This window comes from Hemibagrus wyckioides, linkage group LG14, assembly GCF_019097595.1.
Source record: "Hemibagrus wyckioides isolate EC202008001 linkage group LG14, SWU_Hwy_1.0, whole genome shotgun sequence".
Taxonomy (NCBI): Eukaryota; Metazoa; Chordata; class Actinopteri; order Siluriformes; family Bagridae; genus Hemibagrus; species Hemibagrus wyckioides.
Genome location: NC_080723.1, coordinates 24,316,642 through 24,333,344, shown reverse-complemented (window position 1 = coordinate 24,333,344; position 16,703 = coordinate 24,316,642). Strand labels below are relative to the sequence as shown.

Below are 16,703 nucleotides of genomic sequence, written 5' to 3'. Positions count from 1 at the left end.
AAGTAATTGGTTTACTGCATAAAACTAAAATAAATATCTGGATCTGCTGGGACACAACTGCATCTAACATTTTGACCACCAGGTGTCACTAGAGTGCACTATGTTCTGCACCAAGCTGCCTGTAATAAGCCGCTCCATGACACTGCTGAGAGGAAAGTTTCGGTTCTTCAAAGCTTTATTTCACCATCACTCATTTAAATACTCCTAAAACAACCTGCAGTTTCTCCTAGGAGTTAATACTGATATTCAGTTGTACAAATACAATAAATACCAAAAGTATATTAAATATCATCGAGTCTTACCTTGGAAGAAGGAGAGAACATGTGTGGCACGTGAGTGTGTTCTCCCTCACTCAGAGGAAGTGGTAAAAGAAGTCAAGAAGCTTTTATTGTCTTTTCAGCCATATATAGCTGACGCAGTACACAGTCAAATGACACGTTTCTCCAACACCATGGTGCTACATAAAACAACACAGAGCTAAGGACTAAAAGTTGTCCTAGCCGCTTAAAGTGCATAGTGTGCTACCTGGTGCAGACTGCACAAGACAAGAGACAGGGCAAAGAGACAAAACACTAGAAGGCAGAAAATAGTGCTGACCAGTGTACAGTCTCAGAGTCAGCTTTATTGTCAATTCTGCTATATGTACAGGACATACAAAAGATTTAAATTGTACCTTTCTTTCTTTCTTTCTTTCTTTCTTTCTTTCTTTCTTTCTTTCTTTCTCTTTTGTTTTTTAATATGGAGTTGGCCCACATTTTGCAGCTTCAACTCTTCTGGGAAGGCTTTCCACAAGGTTTAGGAGTGTGTTTATGGGAATTTTTGACCGTTCCTCTAGAAGCACATTTGTGAGGTCAGGCACTGATGTTGGACGAGAAGGTCTGACTCACAGTCTCCACTCTAATTCATCCCAAAGGTGTTCTATGGGGTTGAGGTCAGGACTCTGTGCAGGACAGTCAAGTTCCTCCACACCAAACTCACTCATCCATGTCTTTATGGACCTTGCTTTGGTCACTGGTGTGCAGTCATGTTGGAACAGGAAGGGGTCATCCCCAAACTGTTACCACAAAGAGCATGAAATTGTCCAAAATGTCTTGGTATGAAGCTGAAGCATTAAGAGTTCCTTTCACTGGAACTAAGGGTCCGAGTCCAACCCCTGAAAAACAACCCCACACCATAATCCCCCCTCCACCAAACTTTACACAACTTTACAATGCAGTCAGGCGAGAAGCGTTCTCCTGGCAACAGTCAAACCCAGACTCTCCATCGGATTAGTGTGCAAAATAACTTATAAACAGTGTTTGTATGTGTGGTGCTGTAAACAAGAGATGCACAGTATATTGAATGAGTCCTTCTCTTCTTCTCTTCTTCTTTTTTTTAAAGAAGAAGAATTCACTGTGTACAGTGAATAAGCTGAAGAGATTTATAAACAAGAAACAATAACACTCAAATGATTTTTTAATGATTTTATTCCATTTACATGCACTGGTATACAAAAGCTACCACCAACTCTATTAACTTCACATTATGGAAGATTCTGCTCAATATAACCAGTATATATAACTCAAAATAAAAACAATGCTTTTCTCATGAAGCCTGAATTTCCTCAGAGGAACCTGGTGATGGTTTTCCTCCACAGTAATGCTGACTATTGAGTTTTAAATGCAGAAGATCGTTTCAGGGACAAAAACATTTCTAGTCTCTTTGCTACAAAGATATAAAAATTCATCTTTAACTAGATGTCCAGCTAAATGATTTAAACAGCTATAGTCTGATTTCATGAAGCATCATCAGCCTCAGTTCAGCTTTAAACTAAGACGAACAATCACTGGTCAAATTCTTTCACATTATTTTGTATGTATAAGTAGAAAACGACAATTAGCCGCTCAGGAGCTGAAAAGAGTTGATTCGTATTGATGAGCCGAGTCAAATGTTCTGATAGACTGAGAAGAACCGGGCTGTATGAGCATGTGAGGACTAGTTATTATTAAATACTTTAGTATAGTATTGGTATATAACTGATCAAGATTACAAGAACAGACTCTATTTTTTCTTGCTAGTTAGTCAAACGTTGTTGTGTGTCTCAACACATTTGTAAGGTATAAACGTTAACTCGTTTACTCGAGTAACTTGTTGGCTGGTTTAATTAAATTCCTCCAACTCTTCTCTCATCTGTCTGTAGGGATGTGGTTGTCTGATTTTTAAGTACTAATGTAATCTTAAGCTTGTCAGAGAACTGTGTTGAACAGTGGCTACGCTTTAGCAAAAGGTTTGTTATGGAAAGCGCAGCTAGCCGTCATTTAATCACTGATACATACAGTGTGTAAATAAATAGCGATAACTTTAGTGGCTCTGTGTATGGTGCATTCATTCATTTTTCATTGAAATGATAATTCTATGCAAACAAGAATGTTCTAAATAAAAAAAAATTCAAAAATCTCTAGCATTTCCTCTTTGCTTGTTTTTCATCTGACTAGAGAACAATGGGTAGAGAAGTGGAGTTACACATCTGGCCAGAGGAGAGTGTGTAGTGCAGCGGAGTTACACATCTGGCCAGAGGGCGGTGTGTAGTGCAGTGGAGTTACACATCTGGCCAGAGGGCGGTGTGTAGTGCAGCGGAGTTACACATCTGGCCAGAGGACAGTGTGTAGTGCAGCGGAGTTACACATCTGGCCAGAGGGCAGTGTGTAGTGCAGTGGAGTTACACATCTGGCCAGAGGACAGTGTGTAGAGCAGTGGAGTTGCACATCTGGCCAGAGGGCAGTGTGTAGTGCAGTGGAGTTACACATCTGGCCAGAGGGCAGTGTGTAGTGCAGTGGAGTTACACATCTGGCCAGAGGACAGTGTGTAGTGCAGCGGAGTTACACATCTGGCCAGAGGACAGTGTGTAGTGCAGCGGAGTTACACATCTGGCCAGAGGGCAGTGTGTAGTGCAGCGGAGTTACACATCTGGCCAGAGGACAGTGTGTAGTGCAGCGGAGTTACACATCTGGCCAGAGGGCAGTGTGTAGTGCAGCGGAGTTGCACATCTGGCCAGAGGACAGTGTGTAGTGCAGCGGAGTTGCACATCTGGCCAGAGGACAGTGTGTAGAGCAGTGGAGTTACACATCTGGCCAGAGGACAGTGTATAGAGCAGCACAGTTACACATCTGGCCAGAGGACAGTGTATAGAGCAGCACAGTTACACATCTGGCCAGAGGGCAGTGTATAGAGCAGCACAGTTACACATCTGGCCAGAGGACAGTGTATAGAGCAGCACAGTTACACATCTGGCCAGAGGACAGTGTGTAGTGCAGCGGAGTCACACATCTGGCCAGAGGACAGTGTATAGAGCAGCACAGTTACACATCTGGCCAGAGGACAGTGTATAGAGCAGCACAGTTACACATCTGGCCAGAGGACAGTGTATAGAGCAGCACAGTTACACATCTGGCCAGAGGACAGTGTATAGAGCAGCACAGTTACACATCTGGCCAGAGGATTGTTAGAGCTGGCACAAAACCCATAAAAAGCTACTAAGCCTAATTTTTTTTTTTCTTAATAAAATAAAATACTGGACCAATAAAAAGCTAGGAACATGACCCCATTAAATAACAAACTATACACATTATAAATAAAATATATATCCAATATATATCTCCTAAAAAATAAATGTAAACATCTGCATCAATGAAAGATCCAGTTCCAGTACAAAACGTTTCTATTTGTTTCAGGATCAGAATAAGTTCATTTTTTTTCCTCTGATATCCAGAACAGCCTGATTCTGATCCTGGGTTTGGGTCTGTGCCATCTCTAGATTTTTTCTAGATTTTCTTTAGATTTCTTTAGACTTTTTGTAGTGAAACAAACACAAATAAAAAAAACTAAAAATGAGTGAATGAATGTAGCGTACACAGAGCTTAACACTTTCAACCGTCTCTTAGTTAAATCCTCAAAACCATCATCAGCTTGTTAAATCATGACAGGGTGGTTCAACACTGCAAACTTCTCAACAGAAAGAAGAATTTTCCTCCTGGTTTTCAGTATTTTTTACAGTATATATCTGAGTCTTCACTACACACGCAGCTGTGATGGATTTAATCCCCTGCTACAGGCATGAAAGAGTAGAGTAGAAATGCCAGCAGGGATAAGACGATCTCCAGAGGATGAGGAGAGTTCATTCCTGCCTCACCTGGAAGGAGACGATCTCATGGTTAAATGTGAAAGCAAAAGTTTTCAGTGATTATTTCTCCACACTGTACAGACAGGACCTCCAGAAAGTTTTCACACCAAACTGATTATTTCTCTTTTTGTTGTATTGAAACACCAAAGTGAGTTTATTTCTGTAGAAAGTCACTTCGAAGTCAGCAGAAATAAAAATCTGATGGGATTTAATTTCAATACAGAAAAAAGAGAAAAAAATGTTCTGTTAGCATTCATGGAGTACAATATTCTATAAAGACTACTATAAATACTATGGAATCTTTAAATACTCCACACATAATGAACTAAAACTTACATAAATCTAATAAATAAATAATAAAATTGACTTTTATATATATAAAATGAATAAAAGTAAAATAAAATACCATCAAATAAAAATAACAGAAATAGAATTTAAAAGAATGTTGATTTATAAGAATGTCCTGAGTTCAGCTGATTAATGCAGAATGGTGTTGAGTTAAACCTTAAACTTAAAGCTGCTTCATGCTCAAAGTTTAGTTCTGCAGCATTTCAGTTTTAGGTGTAATATCTCCTTAGCTCACCTGTGACTGATGGGATTTCTGGAGTTTCTTTGTGCACAGGGAACAGAGAAAGGGGAAAAAAGGAAATAAAGAAAAAATAAGAAATGAAGCAAAAAAAAAAAAGTCTACAGGTCAAGATAAAACTATCCGGCTGTGAGGAAGTTACTGATCTAATCTAATATCAATATCTAAACTAAAGCACTGCTGAGTTCTGGACTCTGACTGGTCAGAAGGTGTTGATTAATTCTCTAGAACAGCAGGACAGGATTATATTAATGCACTGGTATTTACAGAGGAAGAGGAACTTGTCTTTTGGACATTAAAATATAATGACCAGTGGATAAAAAGTTTCAAAGTTGGCAGGTTGCTGTAATATAAGAGGAAAGAGGAAGGGCAGTTATAGGAAAATAAAAGTATGGATGCAAGTAAAATGTAATTATGTGTAGAAAAAATAATCACATGGAACTAAATTAATAATGAAAAATAATAATACATAAAAATTCATAAGTTAAAATAAATAGTAAGAAATCAGCTTTTCATCCATTCCTTATTTCTGATGTCTGTTCTGGAGGCTTACCATCGACTGAGAGTTCAACACTCTGAGTGAACCTCTTCAGGTAGCTCCTGTAGATTCCTGCATCAGAAGCACTGACGTTCTTCAACACCAGGGAGCAGTTCCCTTTACGCATCTCGTCCTCAGGAACGTCCACACGGCCCTCGTATCCCTCACCCTGAAACGAATCGTTACCCAGTCTCATAAACACTACCTTTTGATCAGTGCGCCACCCGACATACAGTCTCTGGAGAGAGATGACCTTAAATTCACACGGCAGGACAACCGTGAAACCCTCTCGAGCAGAAATGCTCTGAGGAACTGCAGACAGAGGAGAACAAAACAATTAATATGGAGCAACATTTAAGGAAAGCCCTTTCTTATTTCTCATAGTGTTTTATTTATTTACCAGCAACATTAGAAAACCAAGATGTAAGCAGAAAGGAGAGAAGTTTTGTAGAATAGTCTCTGAGGTTCTGTGTGCACATTTTCTAAATCAAAACAAAGACAAACGTTAATAAAAGTGTCACACATTTATACTTGGTCAGAAGAATAAGGACACATTATCACAATAATGTGTGTTTTTTATGGCCAATGATTTCAAATGACACATTCTTTGTATTTCAGAACAGTTTTAATATAAAAAGGTTCAGAGTGTCCCAAAATAAGGTACCGCAGAAAGATGTACAGGTGACCAACGAAAGAAAAGTTCAGCTGAACTCACGTTTTAACAGATTTTAAACTTATTAATCTCTAAAAATAATAATTATAGACTACATCTGTTTTATGTTTAGTTCATTAAATGCACTATTTCATATTAAAACGTAGTTCACTTCAGGTAGAAAACAAACCTTCAGGTAGAAACAACATTTCTTTAGCATTTTGTATTAAAAAAAATAAGAATTCTTATCTTAACCTGTAGTCATGGGCGTCGCTAGGCCATTCAGGAGGGCTTTAGCCTCCCTAACATTTCTACTCAGCCCTCCTAAAATTCTGCAATTCTCCATAAACTCTACACAAATTAGTGATCTCCTCAGTCCCCTTTGAATTTCATATGAAAACAGCGGCAGACTTCGGCTCCTCCCCGTCTTTCAGCGCGTTCTTTAATACGCAGTGTGTGTGAGTGTGAGTGAGAGTGTGTGTGTGTGTGTGTGTGTGTGTGTGTGTGAGAGTGTGTGTGTGTGTGTGTGTGTGTGTGTGTGTGATCAGGAAGACTCGTATTTGTCTTGTTCAGTACTCAAATGTTATACACATCTATACAGTACAGTGGAATGCTGCAATAAGTTTTCCATCCTACCCTGTTAGTCAAACCTTTATTTTATTTTTTTTATTTTTTATTTTTACTATTATACCCTCATTGGGGGCTGAGCCCCCCTTAAATTAAAATCCTAGGATCGTCCCTGTCTGTAGTTATATTAAACAAATCAAATCTCAGAAGTTTGTTCATTATTTGGTTTGTTTTTTTCCACACACCATTATTTCAGTGACGAAAATAAAACCAAATCCACACACGATTATTTTTCACAGCTTTTCTGTCCAGCTGTGTTAACATTATCTATCAGTTACTTAACACACAGTTTATTAATATTAGTCCCGATAAACCTCTGAGCAGTTTAATTCCCTTTTGCCCTGGATAATAGTTACAGTACATCATACTTACCCCACCAGCAGCTGTGAAACATCTCGCTTTTTCACTGAACACGTCTTGGACAGATCTCCTCACACCAGTCTTTCTGTTTCTCAGGTAAAACACCTCAACACATCAGTCAGGTAGTGGACCTGCAGTTCCTGCTGAGACTCGCACTGTTAGTCATTCACTTTTACTTTACCTGATTTATTAGACACTTTCTCTTGATTATGACAGGAGCATTACTGCCCCCTACTGGACACCCGGTCAAACCTCACATGACATCTGCGTGATGGCTCTGAAAGAACAGCTGACCTTCAGGATCACATGCTCTGTGATTTGCATGTGACAGTGGGTCAGCAGACAGATGTGTCCATGTGGGGAAAACAAATAAACCAAGATAACTCTTGGAGAGTTACGAGTAATCTAGAAGGAGACACATTTCAGGAGAAAAATGAAGAAAAAGTATAAAAACAAATGTAGATACACCCTTTTATAATGGTTTATGTGTAACACATTCAAACTTGTACTCAGAAGTGATCATCATACAGCTTTCATCCAATTCACATTGTATTGTCGCATCCACAGCCATACACAGAACATCATGTAGTGAAATGCTTTTCCACTGTCTGAGTCAGAATGTGGTACTGGGAGTCATGCAGAAAAGTTCAAGCTCTAGTTCTATGTGCTGTCCTGGATAATGGCCTGCATGACCTGCAGGAAGAAGCTCCTCCTCATTCTGTCTGTGTTCCTTCAGTGACTCTGATTAACTCCAAATAAAGATCAGCTCTTTTGGGAGGATTTCTTGTTCCATAAGTCATGGTCCACAAAGAGCTTACTAAGCATGTAACAGAATATTGAGAGGAATGTACTGGGAGAACAGGAAATTAAAACAAATTTAAACTGCTATATATATATATATATATATATATATATATATATATATATATATATATATATATATATATATATATATATATATATATATATAAATGGAAAGGCCTCTGCATGTCATGATCTCTCTGGAGAACTCTCACTGCACATATGACACTACATAACCTTGAGGTAGCTCTGGATATCCATCTATTCTGTTTTTACTAACCAGACTCAGTCAATATAAGTTTCTGCCTTAGATCATTAGGAGGATCCAGCCGTTTTTATCCATGGAGGCCACTCACGTGTTTGATCATGCTTTTGTCAGGTGGACTCAACTCTGTCCTGGTAGATCTTCCTCAACATGCCATTATAAATGCCTCTGCATCTATAGCAGATTATTATCAATTTCCTGAGCTTCTTCCACCCCATTGCAGTGTTCCCTCCACTGGCTCCTGGTAGCTGCTCGCTAACCGGCCTGCAGTCACCCATCACACTCTGCTCTGCACCACCCCTACCCCAGGGGCTCTAGCACGGCTCGACTTAAACTCGTATGTACCAGGGTTTTAGTCTTGTGTTATTTTTAGACCATCGCCAAATTGTCTGAGTGTGAGAAAATATTCTTTATGGACACTATCTAGCATTCTGGATAAGAGAGTCTGCTAAACACTGTACAGTAAATCTACAACCACACAGATGTACATCTGTTGATCCCTCAGGGAGAAATTTGAGAACTATTAAACCACAGAACACATGAATTTAAAACCTAAATATACACACTTAATTACACTAACTACACATTCACACTGCTGGTAGATTAAAGTAGAGCACAGCAACTGGCATGTTCATATATATATATATGTGTGTGTGTGTGTGTGTGTGTGTGTGTGTGTGTGTGTGGGGAAGTTTAGAAACTTATTGTTTTGATACAGTTGAGTAGTGAGTGAGGATTTACTTCTCAGTGGAATTCAAAGCATGGAACAGAATGAAGAGAGTCATTTACTGGTAGAACCAGAAATACTCCAAATTCCTGTATTTATTTGTTCTGCTGCTGTTATGCCTGACACACACACACACACACACACACACACGTAAATACACACGCATGCTAACAATTTTACATTTACGTTTACAGCATTTGGCAGACTCCTTCATCCAGAACGACGTACAAAAGTGCTTTGAAGTCTCCATTAATGAACAGATCAATACTGGTTCAGTGGGTCACAGGATAAGGATACCATCAGCCTAAATGTCTGTTGGGAGGAAATACAGCACACAGACTGCTTATTTATTTAATTATTTATTTTAAAAACCAACATGTAAAAATAAGAGCTAGTTGAAGTGTTTCAGGAAAAGGCAGGTCTTCACTCTGCCTTTGAAGGCAGTCAGTGACTCGGCTGTTTGGACGTCTAGAGGAAGTTCATTCCACCACCTCGGTGTCAGGACAGAGAAGAGTCTTGATGAGGTCTTTCCTCTACCCTGAGAGATGTTGGGACCAGTCATACAGCACTGGAGGATCTGAATGAGTGAGGGCCAGTGTGAGGAGTGATAAGAGCTTTGAGGTAAGTGAATGCTGGTACGTTTTTGGCTTTTGTAGGCAAGCATTAAATCTGATGCAGCAGCTTCAGGAGGCTGGTGGAGAGAATGCAGGAATGTGGTGGTGTAGGAGAACTCAGGAAAACAAGACAAGCAAACTGATAATGTGCCAAAGCCTTGAACAATTATTACAGGGTGAGCTCACAACAAAGCCTGAGCTGCTTTGAGATATTAATATATTGGGGGTTTATTATTTTAGCATTTTGTCTGTAATAATAAAGGCATTACCTTTCAGCTGTAAGGTTGCATCCATGATCATTCTGTCATTTGTTTGCCAAGGGAGATTAGAGAATATCCACATCATGCTGAAAAAATGATCTCCACCCTGAACGTAATCCATTAATTGGCTTTAATTGATTGTTGACTTTAAGGTTGTGTTCATAAAACAAAGTGTAACGTCAGGAAGCGAATCAAAAGAAAGACAGTAACTAGGCCATGGCACCTCGTAAAAGCTGAAGGACTCATCCCTCATATCAAAACTCCGCCTTTTATCCACCTTCAGGAAAACAATAGCAGACCTGTAGCACAACCTTGAAACTGGTGTAACAGGTTTTGTTTAACTTTTTGGATACTTTATCCTTGTCAACACACAGTGAATATTCTTCTTCATCCAAGGTAAAACCTGGCTGTTTTATTTCCAACTCAATGGGATTTGAACCTTGTTGTATTTGCTGGTGAGAAAAGTTTAGCTCTTAATTTATTTCCAGCTGTCACACAGGTTCACAGGGATGCAGTAGAAAGTAGTATTTACTCTGAGTATAAGATTTGGGGGGTGGGGGAGTGGTAGCTCAAGTGGTAAAGACTCTGGGTCATTGACTGGAAGATCAAGCCTCACTATTTATAGGCATGAATACAGTGCTAGTATCATTCACAGATGTCATAGTGAGTGTTAGCAAGGATTAAAAAAGCAACAAATAACTACATCTTCATGCCTAAACCGGAGCTAAAACTGTGATGGAAACTGTGTGAATTTTAATACACCTCAATTACATCGAGCAATAATTATAATAATAATAATAATTAGACTGTTGTTAAGCTGTCATATAAAACGTCTGTGCTATTATATTTAGCCATTTCAGCTCTGGACTACAGAGCTTGTTCCCCAGCTTTGAACAGATTGACTGGCCAGTGGCCTACAGACTGACTGTCCAGTGACTGCATTTCAGTGTGTCATGGCTGCAACACAGTGTTGGAAGTGAAATGCAGTGCTACAGGGAATTACATGCACTTTCTCAAACAAGTCGGCATTTCATTCTCTCACAGAAAAAAATTAATTCTGTGTATTGTGTTCCATATTTTCCCCAAATGATTATCATCTCTTATAGTTTGTGTTTTAGAAACTCAGGGACTCATGGACAGTGTGAACTTCCTCTTTATTTACATCACATGGCTCATCACTTCTGTTGGTACGTAAACAGATAATTGCTCATAATTTCCTCAGAGATACTAAAACTCATCTCATGTTTAATTCTCTGCAGATTCTCAGGTCATATCTGCCCGAGTGGGTTCCACAGTTGTCCTGCCCTGTGACCTGAGCGGACTGCCCAAGCCCTCAATGTATATCCAGTGGCGCACTGATTTTGATGTTGTGTTTGAAAGATCTAGAAGGGAATCGTACCAGGGTGAAAGATATAAAGGCCGTGTGAACGTTCCTGAGGAGCATCTGTTTAAAGGGAACTGCTCTCTGGTGCTGAGGAACGTGGAGTTTAACGATGCTGGAGTTTACTACACCTATCTGTTCATGAAACGCAGCAAGAGATCCATCGCTCGTTTCATCCAGAGAGTCAAACTCAAGGTTTACGGTAAATGTCTTAAATTGTAATGGCTGAATTAAAACAAATGAAAAAATTATAACAATAGTAATATTTACATTTTTTTTTAATATTTACATTTTCATTTTTTTTAATATATATATATATATTTTTTATAGTTAAAAAATCATTATTACAATTTTATTTTTAAAAAATGCAAAAAAATATATATAGATGTGTGTGTGTGTGTGTGTCGATGTGTTACCACTTAAAAAGTGAATAGGCGAAATGTTGTTTAATGAAACAAAATAATTCTAACAGATTTCTGTTTCTTTGCAGAAGACGCTGGACCAACCCTCTCTCTGCCATTCCTGGTCTTTTCCCTTATTGTATGTTTACTGTATTTTGTCCTCTACATTGTAAAGAACAAAATAATACAAATTAAAATATCAAAGCATTATGTATTGTGAGTTTTTGCAACTGCAAGTAATTAGTCTGGTTTGATAAACTTTACTTGTTCAATTAATATTTAATTCTTTCTTCCAGCAAATCTGGTTAAAATATAAACACGGCTAAATGACTTGAGCTGTTTGTGATGAACAGCTGAACCTTTATTTAGTCAGGTTGATTGGGAGAATTCAGTCTGTATATGACAAAAAAAGTCATGATAAACCTTCACAAAGTGTTTTATTCATTAAGAAGCTGAACAGATGATTTAATTGTATTTGTTTTTAATAATGATCAATTTTTGTAAATATTGCTTTTTTGTGTACATTTTTAAACCTTAAAGTATTAAAAATGTTTTAAATGAAATAAAACTTTTTACCTTTATCATGTTGACCTCATTATTCTAAAACTGGACCAGCCAATTGCAAGCCTGTTCTCATAGCAATTAATAATAATTATTAATAATAATATTATTAATATTTATAATATATTAATATATAATTAATTATTAATATATAATAATAATAATAATTATTATTATTATTGTTATATATATATACTGACCAGACCCCAGGGAAGATAAACCAGAATACAGTGTAGGAACGTCTACCTCTTTCATTACAGTGCACTAGTATGTGGAAATATCCTCTAGGTGGCGATGTGTACTGATAAAGCCATACTGTGCCTGTTCCAATAATACTTCTTATTGTGTTTGTAATTCTTAATCTTGCAACAATTCTCACGTTACTCCAGGGATCCTGGAGCTGGGACACAACAACACTATTTGGGTTCTCTGTCTTTTTTTTTCATCTTTATTTTCATTAATTATAATACATTCTTGTGCACCAGTGGAATGGTGTGTTGGTATGTTTGTTTATTAAATGATTAATTAATTGACTGATATTCAGTGATATGAAATTTTTGAGAATTTTATTTTTTAATTTGTGCCTTTCCAGGTGATTCAGGAATGTTCTCACCCACAGGTCCAGTTTCTCGTTTCAGTTACTCTTTCACATCTTCTTCTTTAAAAAAAACCTGACTGTCACCTAAAAGTGCACAGGGCTGTGTCTTTAGACTGTCAGGAAGCTGCGGATTCCAGTGTGGATGTTTCTTTCACTGCAGTCAGAGAGAATGATGCCTATTGCACAGTGGGACACGAGCAAAAGACTTCTTACTTTCTGACTAAGGATTATGGTCAAATGTAAATTTCCCTTTGGAATGAATAAAGTATCTATCTATCTATCTATCTATCTATCTATCTATCTATCTATCTATCTATCTATCTATCGTTACATCACCATTATATCATACAGTGGGAAAGTATCTAATTAGTGTGGCAGATGTAATATGTTGAATTTATTAAAAGGTGTGCACTGCCTGTGTTTTTGGGAACTTTTTTGGTATCACAGCCCTGGAGATTGGCTTATTTCTTTTTCTTAACATTTAAATTTCTTTTATTGAATTTGTTACTTCTGCTGGTACTTGGCATTATTATTATTATTATTATTATTATTATTATTATTATTATTATTATTATTATTATTATTATTATTATTATTAGTGTCATTTTTTTTTAGCAATGCTTTAGTCAGCACTGAACAAAAGGTCTACATGTAATTTTAAAAGTAGCTTTTTTCTGTGGTTTCTGGAGTAAAACCCTCAGCCCTGTGAGCAGCTCTTGCTTACTCGTGCTTCCTCATAGAAGATCTGGACGAGTAAACATGAGATGAAGAACATGAACATGTGCTGGTAAACATGGTTCTTTCTTGAATAACCTGATGAGTGACAGAAATGAATTCTTTTATCTAGTCCAACTAAAACAGGTTTAACAAAGCCAAGTACACACACACACACACACCCCCCCCGGTACTTTACTGTCATGTGAAATGTGCCAAGTATCATGTAAGATGTTCTGGCAGTTTCTACATGAACTCTTTATACATGTACTGTGTACACATACAATATTATATCACAGGTTCTTGCTTTAAGACAACAAAAGAAGCCTGGCTTCCACTAAACGCATTAAAATGTGACATCAAATGATTTTGATTAATAAAATGTTATTTATCTTATTATTTATCTTTCTCTTTGTTTTTATTTCACTGTAGCACTGTGTTCAGCTTTCTGGCAGATTCTCATAGTGTGGTCAGAAAACTGATGGTTTCTGATCTTTCAGGTATATAACAAACCCAAATGAATGTAGTAAAATATAATTAAATACCTTTTACTATGCACTGTATATTAAGAGCAATAGCTGCAGTGTCTTGTGAGAAAGGCTTTATTTATTAAAGACTTTATTTATTAAATCCAGCATCACCAAACTGCTGCTGTTGGGCCCCTGAGCAAGGCCCTTAACCCTATTCCAATCTTTAAACAAAAAATTAATGATTACAATATATACAGTATGTGTATATATAGATAGATAGATAGATAGATAGATAGATAGATAGATAGATAGATAGATAGATAGATAGATAGATAGATAGATAGATAGATATTTAACTTGATTCATTCAGTAGCTTTGTTTCGAAAGCAAACACGTGACTGCTTCACATTCTGGTTAAAAAATAGAGTGAATTTGGAGAGTCATTCGTTCTTCTAGTGAATTGTGAGTATCGTGCATCACAGAGTTGCAACCAACTAAGAAATATTTTCAGGTCATATCAACAAATAAAGTAAGTTTAATAATAATAATAATAATAATAATAATAATAATAATAATAATATGTCCTTTTGTGTACATTTTATGTGTTTATAAACACATAAAATATTACAGAATTTATATGGAAATATTACATGTACCCATTGTAATAGATGTGGGCTTCTTCTTTAGGTTGAGTGCTTAATTTGTTCTCAACAGTTGTCAGATAATAACACATTGTTAATGTTGAGACATTTCAGAGCAGAACACATCTTCAGACGATGGACCAACAGCTACAAGCAAACCAAGGTATAAGACTTCTGGTTACTTATTTATTGTTAGTCTATTGCAGTGTTTATAAAAAGCTCTTCAAAAGGCTGTCTATCCACATCTTCATCACCTTGCCCTGGAATTTTTTGTACTCCTGCCTCCTCAGTCCCATGTGAGAGAACATTCTTAAAGGCAGGGGAAGTAATAAATAAAAAAAGAAATAGACCTCGCCCACCACTGTTAAACAAGTTCTGTTTCTTAATATAAATCTTTAACGTCTTCCATTCCACACTTAATAAAAGATTCCCCAGTTTACAAGCACTTCAGCTGACCATACCACAATAAACTTTATTTTGGTCATATATACTCCTACACAAGCCTTGCCTATGAAGTCATAGGTTTAGGACTAGGACAAAACTGTATGTGAATAAGCCTGTAAGTGTTGATCAAAGCAGATGCATATACATTTCTACAGTACAAGTTAATTCATCCCCTTTATCACTTCTTTCATTAATTCATTCATAGATTCGTTTATTCATAAAGTGTGTAGGTACATCAACACTACAATAATAATTTTTATTGCCTTTATTGTTTTAAGAGCACAAACTGGTTGATTTATTACGTGTAAAAATCAGAAATGGCTGCTTCCTCAGGGGCTTAATGGCAGCTATTAAACGTTTTGACCACAAGATTATTTGCACCTAGCTGCACACTGTGCACTTTACATGGCTAAGACACACTCCTGTCCTAGCTCTGTGGTGGTGTTTTTTTGTGTTGAACTCTTTGTTGTTGTATGTTTCTGTAGCACCAGGTCCTGGAGAAACGGTGTTTCATTTCACTATGTATTGCGTCAGCTATATGTGGTTGAAATGACAATAAAGCTTCTTGAATCTTGAATCTTGAAGATGTCACTACTGAGCACTGTGATGAAAAGCTTCTAGTAATGAAGCATTTTATGATACAGTTAAGGGGGAAAGCCTCGGTGCTTCACAAAGCTTCATTTCACCATTACTACAAAACAGTACAGGTTTTTATTTACGTCACTTTACCTTAGCCCACAGTACCACAGATCTTAGGTAGCACTGGGTAGCTGTACTGGACTAAACCTCAACGGAGTTTCTACAGCAGAGTGAAGTGATTAAGCTCAGAACCGAAGGAGATTCAGAAATACTGCGAGAGATTTTTACACTTTCTGGTATAAAATCTATGAACGGCTCACTCACTGGAACACTCTCAGAGAAGCTGGATTATAGTGTGAGCTTTTCTGTGGCCTACTGATCTGCACATGAGAGAGAGAGGGAGGGAGAAAGAGAGGGAGAGAGGGGGAGAGAGAGAGAGGGAGAGAAAGAGAGAGAGAGGATGGGGAGAGAGAGAGAGAGAGAGAGAGAAAAGGTAATTTAGACAGTGGTTAGATTGTTTTGCTGTATTAACTATATATAATGAGTTACAATGATATACTAATGCCATCACAAAAAAATGTAAACTTTGGAAACGTAATAGAAAAACAAAACACAGATTTATCAGGAGCAGGAGACAACATGGCTTGCACTTGTTTACAGACCTGAATTTACAGCCACATGTCATACATCAGCATGTACACTGTCCTCATTCAGGTGGGAGCAGCACACTGTATAATATAATTAAGCTTAATGTTCACGTCAAACATCAGAATGAAAAAAAATACTCTGATCTCTGTAGCTTTAACGTGGCATGGTTGTTGGTGTCAGAGGGGTCAGTTTTTCAGAAACAGCTGATCTCCTGCTGGGATTATGTTTTTATGTTCTGTATTTGTTTTCATTTTATTTTTTTCTGACATTCAACTCCAAGAAGCAAGTTCCCAAATGCAGCAAATACTCAGGAACGTCCAAACGACCCTCAGATCTTTCATCCTGCTAGTATGCTTTTCCTATTCCCATTAGTTTTTTTCCCCCTTTGTTGCTTTACATGTGCTGTTTGGCTGGACACATTACTGCTGTGTCTCCCACTTGGACACGTGATCGGAGAGTCTGCAGAGGGGATATTTGAAAAGGAAAAAAATCAATAAAGAAATTGATTTGGCACTTTTTTGGCAATGGTTTTATTTTAGGGAACCATGATTCTTCTATTCGATAAAATTGGTACCTAATTTAACAGTTGTGGGAGTGTCATGAATATTTAATCTTAAAGCTGTTAAACTGGGTAAAAACCTTTAACATTTAGAATGACAGACAAAAGCACACAGGAT

At 37.4% G+C, this 16,703-nt stretch overlaps 2 protein-coding genes across 8 annotated transcripts; one reads left to right on the top strand and one right to left on the bottom strand.

The window, feature by feature from the left end:
- Positions 1–1,448: 1,448 nt before the first annotated feature.
- On the bottom strand, positions 1,449–9,737 carry LOC131365049 (programmed cell death 1 ligand 1-like). Of its 2 annotated transcripts, XM_058408640.1 has the most exons (6): positions 9,599–9,737; positions 6,935–7,327; positions 5,684–5,765; positions 5,299–5,595; positions 4,743–4,769; positions 1,449–4,168 (listed from the first exon to the last, which is right to left on the bottom strand). In XM_058408640.1, the coding sequence occupies exons 3-6, from the start codon at positions 5,760–5,762 to the stop codon at positions 4,074–4,076; spliced, it is 498 nt and encodes a 165-aa protein (XP_058264623.1). In that variant the 5' UTR covers positions 5,763–5,765; positions 6,935–7,327; positions 9,599–9,737; the 3' UTR covers positions 1,449–4,073. The 2 variants fall into 2 exon arrangements, with proteins under 2 accessions (XP_058264623.1, XP_058264624.1); XM_058408641.1 differs by lacking the exon at positions 4,743–4,769.
- LOC131365047 (myelin-oligodendrocyte glycoprotein-like) lies at positions 8,842–11,898 on the top strand. 6 transcript variants are annotated; one of them, XM_058408634.1, is made up of 5 exons: positions 9,867–9,985; positions 10,441–10,610; positions 10,696–10,776; positions 10,849–11,172; positions 11,461–11,885. In XM_058408634.1, exons 2-5 carry the CDS (start codon positions 10,571–10,573, stop codon positions 11,589–11,591), a joined length of 576 nt encoding a protein of 191 aa, XP_058264617.1. In that variant the 5' UTR covers positions 9,867–9,985; positions 10,441–10,570; the 3' UTR covers positions 11,592–11,885. The 6 variants fall into 6 exon arrangements, with proteins under 6 accessions (XP_058264622.1, XP_058264619.1, XP_058264620.1 ...); XM_058408639.1 differs by lacking the exons at positions 9,867–9,985; positions 10,441–10,610 and adding an exon at positions 8,842–9,336 and having other exon boundaries at positions 10,708–10,776; positions 11,461–11,883; XM_058408636.1 differs by lacking the exons at positions 9,867–9,985; positions 10,441–10,610 and adding an exon at positions 8,843–9,336 and having other exon boundaries at positions 11,461–11,881.
- The last annotated feature ends 4,805 nt before the right edge of the window (positions 11,899–16,703 follow it).

Excerpts from the sequence above, each read along its gene's own strand:
- LOC131365049 (XM_058408640.1), bottom strand. The coding sequence starts at position 5,762 with ATGTGCACACAGAACCTCAGAGACTATTCTACAAAACTTCTCTCCTTT. Across the intron at positions 5,596-5,683 it reads TTGGTTTTCTAATGTTGCTG|TTCCTCAGAGCATTTCTGCT; the intron begins GTAAATAAATAA and ends CTCTGTCTGCAG. Across the intron at positions 4,770-5,298 it reads TGTTGAACTCTCAGTCGATG|AAACTCCAGAAATCCCATCA; the intron begins GTAAGCCTCCAG and ends CTGTGCACAAAG.
- LOC131365047 (XM_058408634.1), top strand. The coding sequence starts at position 10,571 with ATGCAGTGCTACAGGGAATTACATGCACTTTCTCAAACAA. Across the intron at positions 10,611-10,695 it reads ACATGCACTTTCTCAAACAA|TTTGTGTTTTAGAAACTCAG; the intron begins GTCGGCATTTCA and ends CATCTCTTATAG. Across the intron at positions 11,173-11,460 it reads AGTCAAACTCAAGGTTTACG|AAGACGCTGGACCAACCCTC; the intron begins GTAAATGTCTTA and ends GTTTCTTTGCAG.